The sequence below is a fragment of the Palaemon carinicauda genome, chromosome 16 (assembly GCF_036898095.1).
Source record: "Palaemon carinicauda isolate YSFRI2023 chromosome 16, ASM3689809v2, whole genome shotgun sequence".
In the NCBI taxonomy this organism is placed as follows: Eukaryota; Metazoa; Arthropoda; class Malacostraca; order Decapoda; family Palaemonidae; genus Palaemon; species Palaemon carinicauda.
In genome coordinates, this window is record NC_090740.1 from 63731414 (window position 1) to 63750247 (window position 18834).

At 46.5% G+C, this 18834-nt stretch overlaps 1 protein-coding gene across 1 annotated transcript in view; it reads right to left on the reverse strand.

Annotated features, from left to right (window-relative positions):
- LOC137655748 (protein artemis-like) overlaps positions 1–18834 on the reverse strand; it is a 116809-nt gene that overhangs the window by 33385 nt on the left and 64590 nt on the right. Inside the window, 1 exon segment of the mRNA XM_068389811.1 lies at positions 6992–7132. Within this exon segment, the coding sequence (XP_068245912.1) occupies positions 6992–7132 (141 nt within the window).

The window sequence follows — 18834 nt, forward strand, 5'->3', positions numbered from 1 at the left end:
GAATGTTGACAAGGCAAACGCTGGTGAGGTGAACAATAGCAAGGCAAATGTCGACGAGACAAACGCTGGTGAGGTGAGCAACAGCAAGGTGAATGTAGACAAGGCAAACGCTAGTGAGATGAGCAATAGCAAGGCAATATCAGCAAGGCAAACACTGGTGAGGTGAGCAATAGCAAGGCAAATGTCGACGAGACAAACGCTGGTGAGGTGAGCAACAGCAAGGCAAATATTGACAAGGCAAACGCTGGTGAGGTGAGCAACAGCAAGGCGAATGTTGACAAGGCAAACGCTGGTGAGGTGAACAATAGCAAGGCAAATGTCGACGAGACAAACGCTGGTGAGGTGAGCAATAGCAAGGTGAATGTAGACAAGGCAAACGCTAGTGAGATGAGCAATAGCAAGGCAATATCAGCAAGGCAAACACTGGTGAGGTGAATAATAGCAAGGCAAATGTCGATGAGCCAAACGCTGGTGAGGTGAGCAACAGCAAGGCGAATGTTGACAAGGCAAACGCTGGTGAGGTGAGCAATAGCAAGGCAAATGTCGACGAGCCAAACGCTGGTGAGGTGAGCAACAGCAAGGCGAATATTGACAAGGCAAACGCTGGTGAGGTGAGCAATAGCAAGGCAAATGTCGACGAGACAAACGCTGGTGAGGTGAGCAATAGCAAGGTGAATGTAGACAAGGCAAACACTAGTGAGATGAGCAATAGCAAGGCAATATCAGCAAGGCAAACACTGGTGAGGTGAATAATAGCAAGGCAAATGTCGACGCTAGTGAGATGAGCAATAGCAAGGCAAATGTCGACGAGGCAAACGCTGGTGAGGTGAGCAATAGCAAGGCGAATGTTGACAAGGCAAACGCTGGTGAGGTGAGCAATAGCAAGGCGAATGTTGACAAGGCAAACGCTGGTGAGGTGAACAATAGCAAGGCAAATGTCGACGAGGCAAACGCTGGTGAGGTGAGCAATAGCAAGGCGAATGTTGACAAGGCAAACGCTGGTGAGGTGAGCAATAGCAAGGCGAATATTGACAAGGCAAACGCTGGTGAGGTGAACAATAGCAAGGCAAATGTCGACGAGACAAACGCTGGTGAGGTGAGCAATAGCAAGGTGAATGTAGACAAGGCAAACGCTAGTGAGATGAGCAATAGCAAGGCAATATCAGCAAGGCAAACACTGGTGAGGTGAATAATAGCAAGGCAAATGTCGATGAGCCAAACGCTGGTGAGGTGAGCAACAGCAAGGCGAATATTGACAAGGCAAACGCTGGTGAGGTGAGCAATAGCAAGGCAAATGTCGACGAGACAAACGCTGGTGAGGTGAGCAATAGCAAGGTGAATGTAGACAAGGCAAACGCTAGTGAGATGAGCAATAGCAAGGCAATATCAGCAAGGCAAACACTGGTGAGGTGAGCAATAGCAAGGCAAATGTCGACGAGGCAAACGCTGGTGAGGTGAGCAATAGCAAGGCGAATGTTGACAAGGCAAACGCTGGTGAGGTGAGCAATAGCAAGGCGAATATTGACAAGGCAAACACTGGTGAGGTGAATAATAGCAAGGCAAATGTCGACGAGGCAAACGCTGGTGAGGTGAGCAATAGCAAGGCGAATGTTGACAAGGCAAACGCTGGTGAGGTGAGCAATAGCAAGGCGAATATTGACAAGGCAAACGCTGGTGAGGTGAACAATAGCAAGGCAAATGTCGACGAGACAAACGCTGGTGAGGTGAGCAATAGCAAGGTGAATGTAGACAAGGCAAACGCTGGTGAGGTGAGCAATAGCAAGGCGAATATTGACAAGGCAAACGCTGGTGAGGTGAGCAATAGCAAGGCGAATGTTGACAAGGCAAACGCTGGTGAGGTGAGCAATAGCAAGGCGAATATTGACAAGGCAAACGCTGGTGAGGTGAGCAATAGCAAGGCAAATGTCGACGAGACAAACGCTGGTGAGGTGAGCAATAGCAAGGTGAATGTAGACAAGGCAAACGCTAGTGAGATGAGCAATAGCAAGGCAATATCAGCAAGGCAAACACTGGTGAGGTGAATAATAGCAAGGCAAATGTCGACGAGACAAACGCTGGTGAGGTGAGCAATAGCAAGGTGAATGTAGACAAGGCAAACGCTAGTGAGATGAGCAATAGCAAGGCAATATCAGCAAGGCAAACACTGGTGAGGTGAGCAATAGCAAGGCAAATGTCGACGAGGCAAACGCTGGTGAGGTGAGCAATAGCAAGGTGAATGTAGACAAGGCAAACGCTAGTGAGATGAGCAATAGCAAGGCAATATCAGCAAGGCAAACACTGGTGAGGTGAGCAATAGCAAGGCAAATGTCGACGAGACAAACGCTGGTGAGGTGAGCAATAGCAAGGTGAATGTAGACAAGGCAAACGCTAGTGAGATGAGCAATAGCAAGGCAATATCAGCAAGGCAAACACTGGTGAGGTGAGCAATAGCAAGGTGAATGTCGACGAGACAAACGCTGGTGAGGTGAGCAATAGCAAGGTGAATGTAGACAAGGCAAACGCTAGTGAGATGAGCAATAGCAAGGCAATATCAGCAAGGCAAACACTGGTGAGGTGAGCAATAGCAAGGCAAATGTCGACGAGACAAACGCTGGTGAGGTGAGCAATAGCAAGGTGAATGTAGACAAGGCAAACGCTAGTGAGATGAGCAATAGCAAGGCAATATCAGCAAGGCAAACACTGGTGAGGTGAGCAATAGCAAGGCAAATGTCGACGAGACAAACGCTGGTGAGGTGAGCAATAGCAAGGTGAATGTAGACAAGGCAAACGCTAGTGAGATGAGCAATAGCAAGGCAATATCAGCAAGGCAAACACTGGTGAGGTGAGCAATAGCAAGGCAAATGTCGACGAGGCAAACGCTGGTGAGGTGAGCAATAGCAAGGTGAATGTAGACAAGGCAAACGCTAGTGAGATGAGCAATAGCAAGGCAATATCAGCAAGGCAAACACTGGTGAGGTGAGCAATAGCACCGCAAATGTCGACGAGGCAAACGCTGGTGAGGTGAGCAATAGCAAGGCGAATGTTGACAAGGCAAACGCTGGTGAGGTGAACAATAGCAAGGCGAATGTTGACAAGGCAAACGCTGGTGAGGTGAGCAACAGCAAGGCGAATGTTGACAAGGCAAACGCTGGTGAGGTGAGCAATAGCAAGGTGAATGTAGACAAGGCAAACGCTAGTGAGATGAGCAATATCAAGGCAATATCAGCAAGGCAAACACTGGTGAGGTGAGCAATAGCAAGGCAAATGTCGATGAGCCAAACGCTGGTGAGGTGAGCAACAGCAAGGCGAATGTTGACAAGGCAAACGCTGGTGAGGTGAGCAACAGCAAGGCGAATGTTGACAAGGCAAACGCTGGTGAGGTGAGCAACAGCAAGGCGAATGTTGACAAGGCAAACGCTGGTGAGGTGAGCAATAGCAAGGCAAATGTCGACGAGACAAACGCTGGTGAGGTGAGCAATAGCAAGGTGAATGTAGACAAGGCAAACGCTAGTGAGATGAGCAATAGCAAGGCAATATCAGCAAGGCAAACACTGGTGAGGTGAGCAATAGCAAGGCAAATGTCGATGAGCCAAACGCTGGTGAGGTGAGCAACAGCAAGGCGAATGTTGACAAGGCAAACGCTGGTGAGGTGAATAATAGCAAGGCAAATGTCGATGAGCCAAACGCTGGTGAGGTGAGCAACAGCAAGGCGAATGTTGACAAGGCAAACGCTGGTGAGGTGAGCAATAGCAAGGCAAATGTCGACGAGACAAACGCTGGTGAGGTGAGCAATAGCAAGGTGAATGTAGACAAGGCAAACGCTAGTGAGATGAGCAATAGCAAGGCAATATCAGCAAGGCAAACACTGGTGAGGTGAGCAATAGCAAGGCAAATGTCGATGAGCCAAACGCTGGTGAGGTGAGCAACAGCAAGGCGAATGTTGACAAGGCAAACGCTGGTGAGGTGAATAATAGCAAGGCAAATGTCGATGAGCCAAACGCTGGTGAGGTGAGCAACAGCAAGGCGAATGTTGACAAGGCAAACGCTGGTGAGGTGAGCAATAGCAAGGCAAATGTCGACGAGACAAACGCTGGTGAGGTGAGCAATAGCAAGGTGAATGTAGACAAGGCAAACGCTAGTGAGATGAGCAATAGCAAGGCAATATCAGCAAGGCAAACACTGGTGAGGTGAGCAATAGCAAGGCAAATGTCGATGAGCCAAACGCTGGTGAGGTGAGCAACAGCAAGGCGAATGTTGACAAGGCAAACACTGGTGAGGTGAATAATAGCAAGGCAAATGTCGATGAGCCAAACGCTGGTGAGGTGAGCAACAGCAAGGCGAATGTTGACAAGGCAAACGCTGGTGAGGTGAGCAATAGCAAGGCAAATGTCGACGAGACAAACGCTGGTGAGGTGAGCAATAGCAAGGTGAATGTAGACAAGGCAAACGCTAGTGAGATGAGCAATAGCAAGGCAATATCAGCAAGGCAAACACTGGTGAGGTGAGCAATAGCAAGGCAAATGTCGATGAGCCAAACGCTGGTGAGGTGAGCAACAGCAAGGCGAATGTTGACAAGGCAAACGCTGGTGAGGTGAGCAATAGCAAGGCAATATCTGCGAGGCGAACGCTGGTGAGGTGGGCAACAGCAAGGCGAATGTTGACAAGGCGAACGCTGGTGAGGTGAACAATAGCAAGGCAAATGTCGACGAGGCAAACGCTGGTGAGGTGAGCAATAGCAAGGCGAATGTTGATAAGGCAAACGCTGGTGAGGTGAGCAATAGCAAGGCAATATCAGCAAGGCAAACACTGGTGAGGTGAGCAATAGCAAGGCAAATGTCGACGAGGCAAACGCTGGTGAGGTGAGCAATAGCAAGGCAAATGTCGACGAGGCAAACGCTGGTGAGGTGAGCAATAGCAAGGTGAATGTAGATAAAGCAAACGCTAGTGAGATGAGCAATAGCAAGGCAATATCAGCAAGGCAAACGCTGGTGAGGTGAGCAATAGCAAGGCAAATGGCGAAGAGGCAAACGCTGGTGAGGTGAACAATAGCAAGGCGAATGTTGGCGAGGCAATAATGGTGAGGTGAGCAATAGCAAGGCGAATGTCGATGAGCCAAACGCTGGTGAGGTGAGCAATAACACCGCAAATGTCGACGAGGCAAACGCTGGTGAGGTGAGCAATAGCACAGCAAATGTTGACAAGGCCAATGCTGGTGAGGTGAGCAATAGCAAGGCGAATGTTGGCGAGGCCAACACTGTAGAACGTTGGTGAGGCAAACGCTGGTGAGGTGAGCAATAGCAAGGCGAATGTCAACGAGGGGAACGCTGGTGATTGTTGGTGAGGCGTCCGCTGGTTAGGTGAGCAATAGCGAGGCAAACGCTGGCAAGGGCTGTCGAATATTGCGAGGCAAGTGCAGTAGGAAGTTGAGTGGAGTTGTACTTGTAGATGACAAGTACAGACTACCAAAGTATTGTATACTTGAGCCAACATAAAGCTTGACTTTCTTGTTTTATGTGCTCCTCCCAAAGGAGGTATTCATTCACAAGGAGACAAATAAGGCTGTGCTGAACTTATAGAACAACATGTTCTTTCTCGTGAGAGGCAGAACCCCAAGCCACTGGTCCCAAATGGCTTTGCCTCATAATACTCCATGAGCTTTGTTGTCCATAACAAACACGAATAAGGTGTAATTTATGTAAGCAATAGCTCGGAAGGGTTTCCTCCATCAAGAATCGTAGATGAGAGAGGCGGGGACTGCAAGCTGTGAGCTGGCATCACTATCTATAGCAAAGACACAGAATGGAAAAGGTAACGAGACTCATAAGGCCCTAGGAGATACGCATCGTACTCGTAGACATGAAGGGCGTTCATCAGCTGAAGAAGGTGCTCAGTGTAGCGAACTTGCTTACCCGCAGCTTGCTGAGAAGACTCAGACTGAGGGCGGACATTGTAAGCTATGAGCTGGGAAACGTGACTGAAGTCAGTTTCTAGGTTCTCCTCGAAAGGATAGCTCGACGAGAAACCCAGATGGGTACTCGTCAGCAATTGCTCATGTACCTACCAAAGTAGCATGAAAGAGATAAGAAGGAACTGAGACTACTGCTGGCAGACACACGGGAAGTTCCTTAGACCTATGGCATTCGGAATCTCTAAGGAGGAGACCGTAGTCTACCCCAAGGGAGGAAGGTGTGCGATCCCGCTTTTCCTTGTCTACAGAGCCTAAACAAATCATTCCTTAACAGGGGAGATCCAAAAACCCCAATGAAGGAAGTCGCCACAAGCGGAAACAAAAGACTCTCTTAGTAGAGGACAACGATGTCCACATCTATGGGTTGTTTGAGGGTCAGTGTTGATCATTGTTCTACTCATTCAGCCTCCAACGGAGTACTATTTAGCAGAAACAACGTCAAGTCAAAAGCCACTATATAAGGGTTATTGGGAGAGAGACTGAACGTTTATTCACTCACAAGCAAAAATAAAAAGTGAAGGCATTTCACCAGTGTGTGAGAGGGGGTGGTTGGTCTAACCCCCCCCCCCCCCACAAGTCTTTTGGCTAGCTTTCAGCATTTGTCGAAATAATATCACTGAAAAAGAGTGAAAGATTTTGTTTTGGGTTGGAACAAACTCTATTTTGTAAGCTAACTACAATACTGTTTACATGGGCTAATTGTTTTAGACTAACAAATTATCTTAAGAACGAACTCTCAAGAGGGAACTAGTTTGCTAATTAAAGGTATATTACTTACATGTACTAGATTTGACAATATAAGAGTGAAAGCAGTGTTTCTCTACCAGATGGCACTTCTAAGCATGTGTCTAGTCAAGCAATATAACCAGTTACTTCACTACCTGGCTTTCTAATGGATAAAAAGAACATCTGAGGTACAATACCTAAATCCTTCATAAGTAACACGATAGCCTACAGTGACATTTCAAATACATTACCAAGAATATAGTTACTTAAAAATAATCTTAATGTGATACAACTTACCTTTGCTGATTGATAAAAGGTATAAAACATTGCAGAGGGCCTAATGACTCGTATGCTGGGTGCAGTATCAACACCAAATGGTACACATCGACATGGAAGTTGTCTATCAGTTTGATCTTCTCCTTCTTCAACTTCATTCATCTACAAAACCAAGGATATTATTGGAAAACTACTTTACTTGTGCATATGACAAAAGCAAAGATAACATTTAAAATAATAATAGTTTCATTTATGTAAGAGGTTGGGAAATAGCTGATCTTAGGAGAGCAAGAAGAGTAAATATTGTGTGTCCAGGAGACCCGAGGGAAAGGTAACAAAGGCAGGGAACCTGGGGAGGGGTATAAACTAATCTATAGCAGGGATAATAAAGACAGCATAAGTCAATAGAAGAAATGCTAGGATTATTTGGTTCTGGCTGATAGTGGAAAATTGCACTGTTAGCATCTTTATTGCATATGCACCCCACGTAACCTGCTAATATGAAGAGGAAGACTTCTTTTGGTCAGACTTAGAGGAGGAAATTTACGGGCTGCCCTAGTGCAAGAGCCCGTGTCTTCCTATAGGCAAGGCGTTCTTGAACAAATGAACGAAAGGAGAAAATGGAGAAGGTGCCAGCAGATGAAAGATGCATTGCCAGGGGACATGTAGGCAAGAATAATCATGTGATAACCCATATGTACGATGGAGATGGATATGATTAACGAAATACAGAGAGTGAGAAAATTGTCGATATTGTTCCTTTCAGTAATATGTACCAAGCAGAAAGAACTTGACAAACTACACAAACCTAAGCTTTTTACTATGGATATACGTTTTCAGAGCAGCTGGAATTAACCATAAAGTTTTATGCCAGGAATGACCCTGTTAGTTAGTGGGAGAGGTAGACTGGCAACCACCTCACACTCTCGCACAGTGTATTTTGTCACTTTTGATTGGAGGCACCACTTTCTAGGGGGATAAGTGATGGAAGGACATTTATTAGTAAAGAGCTCAGGTTTGTATTGCTAGGAAAAGTACAAATGACTTCCAAATTTGTCATTTGTTCCTACACAACATACAACCCCTTTGCTCTTTACTAGAAACTCATCCTTAGATGGGTGGAAGTCCAAAACCAAACTGGCTGGGAACTTGACCTGAGGTAAGACTCTGAGCTGATGAGCTGGGAAGCTGACAGCCTGGGCAATGATGGTGAATGAATGGAAACCATGCACTGAGGACTAGTGTGGTGAACACACCTTCATACTTAAACACAGACATTGTTCTTTAGTCTTGGGTAATGCCATAACCAGTTCTCTAGTCTTGGGTAATGCCATAACCAATGTAAAATGGTCTCCTACTGTCTTGGGGTAGAGTTTTCTTGCTTGAGGGTACACAAAAGGGCACATATCTATCCACTTGTTTTTCAAGCCTTTATAGTTTATAGTTATACAGTTCTCAAAATATTTTATCTTAATTGTTCAATTAATTCTCTTGTAGTTTATTTCCCTATTCTTTTCCTTATTGGGCTATTTTTCCCTGCTGGCACCCTTGGGCTTATAGCATTCTACTTTTCCAGCTAGAGTTGTAGCTTGGCTAGTAATAATAATAATAATTGCCTGTCTCCACCTCGCAGGGAGATAGGGGACATGACAAATTATGTACAAATCTTAGGCTACACAAGGGAAATGGTTCTTACTTCCAGTACAGGATAGGCCACCTTGCAAAGTTTTCTGGATGCTGTTCCCAAAGAGGGGGGAAGATGAAGGAAGGCCAGTCATCCTATCATTTATCCCAGACTAAAAGCGGGTAACGTCTGCCCTCAACCGACTGATACTTGTCCTGTAAGAGACCTGATGTTGCTTAAACCACTTGTTGAATGGCCACCAAAGGACATGGAGAAAAAGTTACCTCTTACAGGTAGTGGGTGGTGGAGGTAGTCTGTCTACATCAGATGCCTGCTTGTAGTACCTGCGCCTAAGATAAGTTTCCCTTGAATGACTAGGAAGTACTTATGCCCCAAACGTTGTGAGCTCTGGGTCTACAATCATGCTGAGGACAGCCAGAATCTAAGGAATGGCCAATGATCTCTCGAATCTATACAGAGATGTGTTCATGACTCCTCTCTTCACCCTGCCCATGCTTACAAAGAGTTGTTTGACGTGAGGGCAAGCAGATGTGAGTTTGAGATAACAGCTCAGTACTCTCACAGGACATAGTAACCATTAACCATGATCATCAGCTACATCACAAAGACTCAATCCACAACGGTGCAAACTTGCCATCTGCTGCAGCCAAATTCTGAGTCTTGCCTACAAATTCAGGGACGAAGTTGAGTGTTACATGCCCCATGCCCTTGAATGGGCAACATCATAGGAAAGAATGCAACTCGCTGAACTTCTTAGCAAAGGCTAGGGCAAAAAGAAAGCCCATCTTAAAGGTCAGGTCACGGTTTGAGGCATGACAAAGCGGTTTGTGAGGAGCGCCTTTCCGAGAACTTACTCTTCCTACATTCAAAGGAGGTGGTCTAACTTACGACTGGAGCCATGTAAGCTTGAAACTCTGTATAAGAGACAATTCCATCGAGGAGGAAATATTGACTGTTTAGTAAAATGATATTTTAATCATAAAATAAATTTTTGAATATACTTACCCGGTGAATATATAATAGCTGCTACTCAGCGGCTCGACAGAAAACATACTCAAAAAACTCGCGAGCGATCGCTATGAAGGTTGCGGGTGTGCCCACCAGCGCCAACTATCGGTCAGATACCACTCTTGCATGTAAACAAACCCTTCAATTCTTCTCGTCCCGCTGCGTCTCTATTGGGGAGGAAGGGAGGGCCTTTAATTTATATATTCACCGGGTAAGTATATTCAAAAATTTATTTTATAATTAAAATATCATTTTTAAATATTTAACTTAGCCGGTGAATATATAATAGCTGATTCACACCCAAGGCGGTGGGTAGAGACCAGAGTTAATTAAGTTTACAGCGTATAAGCTAAGAGTTTTTGACAGTTATCAATATAACAAAACCAAAATATATAGGTACCTGGTAAGGAAGTTGACTTAGACGATTACTCTGCCTTGTAAGTCTGTCTTCCTCACGAAGCCCAGCGATCCTCTTAGGATGCTGAAAGACTTCCAGGAGCTGAAGTATCAAGGGCTGCAACCCATATTATTATTATTATTATTATTTGCTAAGCTACAACCCTAGTTGGAAAAGCAAAATGCTATAAGCCCAGGGGCCCCAACAGGGAAAATAGCCCAGTAAGGAAAGGAAAGAAGGAAAAATAAAATATTTTAAGAAGAGTAACATTAAAATAAATATTTCCTTTATAAACTATGAAAACTTTAACAAAACAAGAGGAAGAGAAATTAAATAGAATAGTGTGCCTGATTGTACCCTCAAGCAAGAGAACTCTAACCCAAGACAGTGGAAGAACATGGTACAGAGGCTATGGCACTACCCAAGACTAGAGAACAATGGTTTGATTTTGGAGTGTCCTTCTCCTAGAAGAGCTGCTTACCATAGCTAAAGTGTCTCTTCTACCCTTACTAAGAGGAAAGTAGCCACAGAACAAATACAGTGCAGTAGTTAACCCCTTGAGCGAAGAAGAATTGTTTAGTAACCTCAGTGTTGTCAGGTGTGTGAGGACAGAGGAGAATCTGTTAAGAATAGGCCAGACTATTCGGCGTATGTGTAGGCAAAGAAAAAGAACCGTAACCAAAGAGAAGGATCCAACGTAGTACTGTCTGGCCAGTCAAAGGACCCCATAACTCTCTGGCGGTAGTATTTCAACGGGCGGCTGGTGCCTTGGCCAACCTACTACCTTATCAAACCCCTAATCTGGGCGCTCTCAAGAAATGACTTTGACCACCCGCCAAATCAACCAGGATGCGAAAGGCTTCTTAGCCTTCCGTACAACCCATAAAACAATATTAAAAACATTTCAAGAGACAGATTAAAAGGATATTGGAATTAGGGAAGTGTAGTGGTAGAACCCTCACCCACTACTGCACTCGCTGCTACGAATGGACCCAGTGTGTAGCAGTCCTCGTAAAGAGTCTGGACATCTTTCAAGTAAAATGACGCGAACACTGACTTGCTTCTCCAAAAGGTCGCGTCCATGATACTTTGCAGAGATCTATTTTGCTTAAAGGCCACGGAGGTTGCTATAGCTCTAATCTCGTGCGTCTTAACCTTAAGCAAAGATCGGTCTTCCTCATTCAAGTGGGAATGGGCTTCTCGTATTAAAAATCTGATAAAATATGACAAAGCATTCTTTGACATAGGTAAGGATGGTTTCTTAACCGAACACCATAACGCTTCAGATTTACCTCGTAATGGCTTCGTACGAGCTAAATAGAACTTAAGAGCTCTAACGGGACATAACACCCTCTCCAGTTCGTTGCCTACGATCTCTGATAAGCAAGGAATATCAAAAGATTTAGGGCAAGGACGAGAAGGCAGTTCATTCTTGGCCAGGAAACCAAGTTGAAGAGAACAAGTGGCTTTTTCTGTAGAAAAACCGATGTTCTTGCTGAAGGCATGAAGTTCACTGACTCTTTTAGCCGAGGCCAAGCACACCAGGAAAAGAGTCTTAAGAGTGAGATCCTTCAGGGAGGCTGAATGTAATGGCTCAAACCTGTCTGACATGAGGAACCTTAGGACCACGTCTAAGTTCCATCCAGGAGTAGCCAAACGACGTTCCTTAGAGGTTTCAAAAGACTTAAGGAGATCTTGTAAATCTTTATCGTTGGAAAGATCTAAGCCTCTATGCCGGAAGACCGAAGCCAACATGCTCCTGTAGCCCTTGATTGTGGAAGCTGAAAGGGAGCGAACATTTCTCAGGTGTAAGAGAAAATCAGCGATTTGGGCTACAGAGGTACTGGACGAGGATACAGATACTGACTTGCACCAGTTTCGGAAGATTTCCCACTTCGATTGGTATACTCTAATGGTAGAAGCTCTCCTCGCTCTTGCAATTGCACTGGCTGCCTCCTTCGAAAAGCCTCTAGCTCTAGAGAGTCTTTCGATAGTCTGAAGGCAGTCAGACGAAGAGCGGGGAGGCCTTGGTGTACCTGCTTTACGTGGGGCTGACGTAACAGGTCTACTCTTAGAGGAAGACTTCTTGGAAAGTCTACCAGCCATCGAAGTACCTCGGTGAACCATTCTCTCGCGGGCCAGAGGGGAGCAACTAACGTCAACCTTGTCCCTTCGTGAGAGGCGAACTTCTGCAGTACCTTGTTGACAATCTTGATTGGTGGGAATGCATATAGGTCTAGATGAGACCAATCTAGAAGAAAAGCGTCTATATGTATTGCTGCTGGGTCTGGGACTGGAGAGCAATAGATTGGAAGTCTCTTGGTTATCGAAGTTGCAAAGAGGTCTATGGTGGGTTGACCCCAAGTCGCCCAAAGCCTCTTGCACACGTCCTTGTGGAGGGTCCATTCCGTAGGAGTTACCTGACCCTTACGACTGAGGCAATCTGCTAAGACGTTCAAGTCGCCCTGTATAAACCTCGTTAACAGGGAGATGCCTCGATCTCTTGACCAAATGAGCAGGTCCCTTGCGATCTCGTACAGTGTCAGGGAGTGGGTGCCTCCTTGCTTGGAAATGTATGCCAAGGCTGTGGTATTGTCCGAGTTGATCTCCACCACTTTGTTTCGAAGGAGACTCTCGAAGTTCATCAAGGCCAGGTGAACTGCCAAAAGCTCCTTGCCGTTGATGTGCATGCTCCTCTGACTGGAGGTCCACAGACCTGAGCATTCCCGACCGTCCAGGGTCGCACCCCAACCCAAATCCGATGCGTCTGAGAATAGAACGTGGTTTGGTTTCTGAACTGCTAGGTGAAGTCCCTCTCTTAGATTGATATTGTCGTTCCACCAATTCAGGCATGTCTTTACTGTTTCGGAAATCGGGATTGAGACCGCCTCTAGCGTCTTGTCCTTTTTCCAGTGAAAAGCTAGATGGAACTGGAGAGGTCGAAGGTGTAGCCTTCCTAGCGAGACAAACTGCTCCAGGGATGATAGGGTCCCTACCAGACTCATCCAATTCCTGACTGAGCAACGTTCTCTCTTCAACATCCGTTGGATTATGAGCAAGGCTTGCTCTATTCGGGGGGCAGACGGAAAAGCCCGAAAAACTGGACTGCGAATCTCCATCCCTAAATACAGTATAGTTTGGGATGGAATCAGCTGGGACTTTTCCATGTTGACCAAAAGTCCCAATTCCTTGGTCAGATTCAATGTCCAATGCAGATCCTGCAGACAGCGATGACTGGACGAGGCTCTGAGAAGCCAGTCGTCCAAGTAAAGGGAGGCTCGGATACCCGATAAATGGAGGAATTTTGCCACATTCCTCATAAGCCTCGTAAACACGAGAGGAGCAGGACTTAGGCCAAAGCACAGGGCCCGAAACTGGTACACCACATTGTCGAAAACAAACCTCAGAAAAGGTTGGGAATCTGAGTGAATGGGGATGTGGAAGTATGCGTCTCTTAGGTCGAGAGAGACCATCCAGTCTCCCTTTCTGACCGCTGCTAAGACTGATTTCGTGGTCTCCATGGTAAACTTTGTCTTCGTGACAAAGACGTTCAGGGCACTGACGTCTAGCACCGGTCTCCAACCTCCTGTCTTCTTCGGTACTAGGAAGAGGCGGTTGTAAAACCCCGGTGATTGAAGGTCCGAGACTTTCACCACCGCTCCCTTCTCTAGCAAAAGAGACACTTCTAGTTTCAGGGCTTGTCTCTTTGATTCCTCTCGGTACATGGGAGAGAGGTCGATGGGGGAAGTCGCTAGAGGAGGTTTGTGTACAAATGGAATTTTGTACCCTTCTCTGAGCAACTTCACAGACTGTTTGTCTGCGCCCCTCTTCTCCCAGGCTTGCCAGAAGTTCTTGAGTCTGGCACCTACTGCTGTCTGAGGCTGCGGGCAGTCAGACTCTGCCACGTGAGGACTTGCCTCCTCTCTTCTTTCCTTTCTTTCCCTCGGCACGAGTACTTCCCCTGCTGGGAGCTCTGCCACGAAAGGGCGGTATAAACCTGGACGCCGGAGTGTCTATCCTTGGTCTTGCAGAAAAGGATGTCGAAGGAGTCCCTTTGCGAGCAGAGGACGCTACCAAGTCATGGGTGTCCTTCTGCACGAGTGACAAAGCTATGTCCTTAACTAAATGTTCAGGGAACAAAGACTTCGATAAGGGAGCAAAGAGTAGCTCAGATCTTTGACAGGGAGTAACTCCTGCCGACAGATAAGAGCAAAGAGACTCTCGCTTCTTAAGGATTCCTGAAGTAAAAGAGGAGGATAGTTCATTGGATCCATCGCGGATGGCTTTATCCATGCAGGACATAATGAGTAGGGAGACATCTCTATCAGCCGATGAGATTTTCCTACTTAAGGCTCCCAAACACCAGTCAAGGAAGTTGAAAACTTCAAAGGCTCTAAAAATGCCTTTCAGCAGATGGTCAAGGTCCGAAGATGACCAACTAATCTTCGAGCGTCTCATGGCTAGAAGGCGGGGAGAGTCTACAAGGCTTGAGAAGTCGCCCTGGGCAGAGGCAGGGACTCCCAAGCCGAGAACTTCTCCCGTGGCATACCAGACGCTCGATCTAGACGAGAGTTTAGATGGAGGGAAGGCAAAGGCCGTCTTCCCCAAACTCCTCTTGGTTTCCAACCAATCGCCTAAAAGCCGTAAAGCTCTCTTGGATGAGCGAGATAGCACAAGTTTTGTAAAGGCTGGCATGTCAGCAGGTATGCCTAAAACAAACTCAGACGGCGGTGAACGAGGAGCAACAGAGACGAAGTTATCGGGAAACAACTCCTTAAAAATTAACATGACTTTCTTAAAGTCCATTGATGGCGGAACTGTTCTGGGTTCATCAATATCTGAAGGATGATCCTCAGGCTGAGGGTCAGCAACGTCCTCATCTGAAGGTTCCTCATCTGACAACTGCTGCGAAACAAGCAAAGGGGTTGGCAGTGCTTGACACGCCGCGTCCACACGCACTGGTGCATTAGTAGCGGACCAGGACGCAACGTCATGTAACTGCTTGATAGTCTGTGAACTGTCAACAACAACAGGTGCGTGAGGACGCACAGCGTCCACCCGAGACTGCTTTGACCGCCTAGTCTGAGCAGTCAAAACAACTCTAGACTGCGGAAGTTGACGCTCAGCGTCAAAACAAGTCAACTCCGATGGTTGGCGAACGTCCTGAACGTCAACAGGAGCATCAGCAAGTTGCCTAACGTCCAAATGCGGCTGAAAATCCACACGAGACCGCATCGAGTGTGGTTCTAAACCAACTGATTGACGTGACTTGGCTACACCAACGTCAACAGGACGCACAAAGGAACGTTTGGGTGGTTGAAGGCCAGGATCTTGATGAGATAAACGGCTAGGCTCAACGGAAACCTTATCGGCAGAATAGTCTTCCATAAGGGAGGCAAGCTTAGACTGCATGTCCTGCAGTATAACCCATTTAGGGTCCACGGGAATGGGTGCGGTAACAGACGGGGTTAACGTCTGAGACGGCACAACCTTGCCTTGCTTAGGCGGCGAGCAGTCATCCGATGACTGCAACGGGTCCGAACTGTCCCAGTGGCTACATCCAGGACGTTGGACCTGTCCTGAAGGGACCGACTTCCGTTTAAGAGGCCTAGAAACCTTGCTCCACGGTTTCTTGCGTGAAAAGCCTTCGGAAGACGAGGAGAAAATGGGCTCTCTCGTCTTATGGTAGGGGCGATCTTGGTGAGATACGCCTGATACCATAGAGGGAACGTCTGTTCGCTGATCAAGGCCTCTCGAACCCATAAGTCGTACGACATTACTTCTCCCCTGGGCTTGGGAGCTTGCAAGAGGTCCCGGACTAGGTGAACGACAGGCACGAACAGACGAACCCTCGGTCGCAACACTGTTCACAACACTTTGCGCACTAATCACTTTCCCACTTTCCGCCGTGGCACTCTGACACTTAAGTTCCTTCACGTCAGCCATGAGTTGATTACGATCAGTTGCTAATGCTTCAACTTTTTCCCCCAAGGCATGAATAGCACGTAGCATGTCTTGCATAGATGGTTCCTGAGTGCTAGAAGGGGGGTTAGGAACAACCACTACAGGGGAAGGATTAGGTTCAGGGGCATGTGGAGAGGAAAAATCTACAGACCTAGATGAACTCCTCCTTACCCTATCTCTCTCTAGCCTACGTGCATATTTATCGTATTCGAGCCAATCGAATTCCGAAAGGCCCACGCATTCCTCACACCGATCTCCCAATTGACAGGTTTTACCCCGACAATTGGAACACACAGTATATGGGTCGAGAGATGCCTTTGGAAGACGCCTATTACAGTCCCTAGCATTACACTTCCGAAATCTAGGTACTTGTGAAGGGTCAGCCATTTTGAATTAGTCAAAGAAAATTCCAAAAACAATCCAAGTCATCAACAAATAATCTGATTCAATAAAGAGTTCAAGAGTTTATGTTGAGGAAAAACACCTGCACTGCGAAAGCTCAAACCAAAATGAAGTACTTCACCAAATATGTTGAGAAAACTCCTGGTTCTACAGCGAGAATTGGTACGTCTTGTCGTCAACGTCGATAGAGAAGAATTGAAGGGTTTGTTTACATGCAAGAGTGGTATCTGGCCGATAGTTGGCGCTGGTGGGCACACCCGCAACCTTCATAGCGATCGCTCGCGAGTTTTTTTAGTGTGTTTTCTGTCGAGCCGCTGAGTAGCAGCTATTATATATTCACCGGCTAAGTTAAATATTCAAAAAAGACTAGGCTCAAGGCTGAGCGATAGCTTTCATTGCAGAGATGAGCAGAGTTTTCCTCCCAAAGGTATAATAGAAACCTGCTACCTGGAGGATAGTGGCATCGAGAGGAAACACACCTCATCCACAACACCAACCACAGAAGATAGTCCACTTTGCCTGATAGTTGGTGATACACTACTTGCCGAGGTATCCAGATATACGTTTCGCCGCTATGTGTGAAAACTCTCTGTGAGAGGAGAACCTGGATAATCTCCAGGCGTGAAGTCGTAGGTTAGCGACTGCTTTGTGGAATATCTCCAACTGTGACTGCCGGAGCAGGTCGTGGAGAGGTGGCAGTTCCCTCAGTACCCATATCAACAGAAATAGAAGATCTGTCTGGATACCATTCTGCTTGCTGCCAGAGTGGAGCTATCAGGGTCACCGATAGGTTTTGATATCCCCTTACTTTGTTGAGGAGTTTCCTCATTAGACAGAGGGGGAAGGAACATGTAGGCATCTACTGTATATTGTCCAACGGATGAAGTGTGTAACAGCAGATATGGAGGAAAAAGATCTCACAGTGGAGGACATCAGAGACATAAGAAATTGGAAGCAACTTCCAAGATATAGGGAGCCTGCATAGCGGGAAAAGCTTTAGTCGAAGAAGAAATTTGTCCAACGGATGTTAGAAGGCATCCTGAATAGATGCCAAAGGGTCCTGAACCAGTGACCAGTGCACTGGAAGTTTCTGGTTGAGAGACATCGCGAACAGGTGTATTATCAACGAACCCCAATAAGTCAGGACTTTGTTGGCTATCCAGGGATGTAAAGACCATTCAGAACCAACTACCTAAGTCTTCCAGCTTTTCACTCAAAATGAACCGGAATGACAGGGAGATTGACTAATTGACTTATTTAAAATTCTCTGGGCTCCTGACATCAAAGGTCATTTACAATGCTAACAGGGAGATAGAGTTGTCTTCTGTCCAGCACAGAAATTCCACTGCTAATTGGCAAAGCTGCAGTGAAAAAGTACCTCCTTGTTTGTTTATCTATGTCACTACTGTTGTGGTGTCGCTCATCAACCCCACGGAGTGACCTAAAAGAGCTCTTACAAGTGTCTGGGGGCCCAAAAGGACTGCGCTCATTTCCAGGAGGTTTGTGTGGTACTGCCAATCAGAATCTGACCACAGCCTACAGGCCATGTGCTGGAAACAGTGAGCCTCCAACATTCTTTTGACGCATCTGTAAAAAGCATCAAATCAGATATACTCCCTAGAGAGAGTTGGTGTCTGCCACCCACCAACTCAAATCCCTCTTTTGCTCTAACTCCACCGGCACCCAAAAGTCCGGGGAGTTCCTGTGTTGAGACCAAAGGGTCTTCAGTTGCCTGGAGACCAAATGCGAAGATGTCTGTTGGGCACCAGATGCTCCGGGAGGTTAGGTGTCCCAGCAGTCAAAGCTACAGATGTGTTTGAAAAAGTCTTGCGAAAGAAAGTGCTGTGTCACCTCACTGATTCTCTTGATTCTGCTTTGGAACAGAAAAACTCTTCCTGATTAGGTGTTTTTCTGCATACCGAGTTATACCTTTTTTTTTTTTTTTTGAGAGGGATGGAGAGAAGTCTTCTCTAGATTTATAAGGATCCCCTGATCGTGACATAAAGCAAGAAGCCAGTCCCGGTGCAGAAGGGTCTCCACCAAGTCTGCAAGAATCAACCATTATCAATATAACGGAGGAGATGAATGCCGTTAGCATGGGCCCAGGCCGAGACTAAAGTGAACACTTGAGGGGCAGTGGACGGGCTGAAGCACAGAACTTGAAACTGGTAAATCCTCTCGTGTAGGATGAATTATAAGTACCTCCTTGAAGCTGGCTGGATTGGGATCTAGTAGGCGTCTTTGAAATCCAGTGTGATCATGAAGTCCTTCAGTCTGACAGCCTGTCTGACTATTTCTGCAGTCTCCATTATGGACAGTTGTTGGACAAACTCATTTAGAACTGAGAGGTTGATGACCTGTCTCCAGCCTCTAGATGCCTACTTTACAAGAAGTTGACTGTAGATGTCTGGGGACCCATAGAGGACCTGGAGGGTGCCCTTCTCCAAC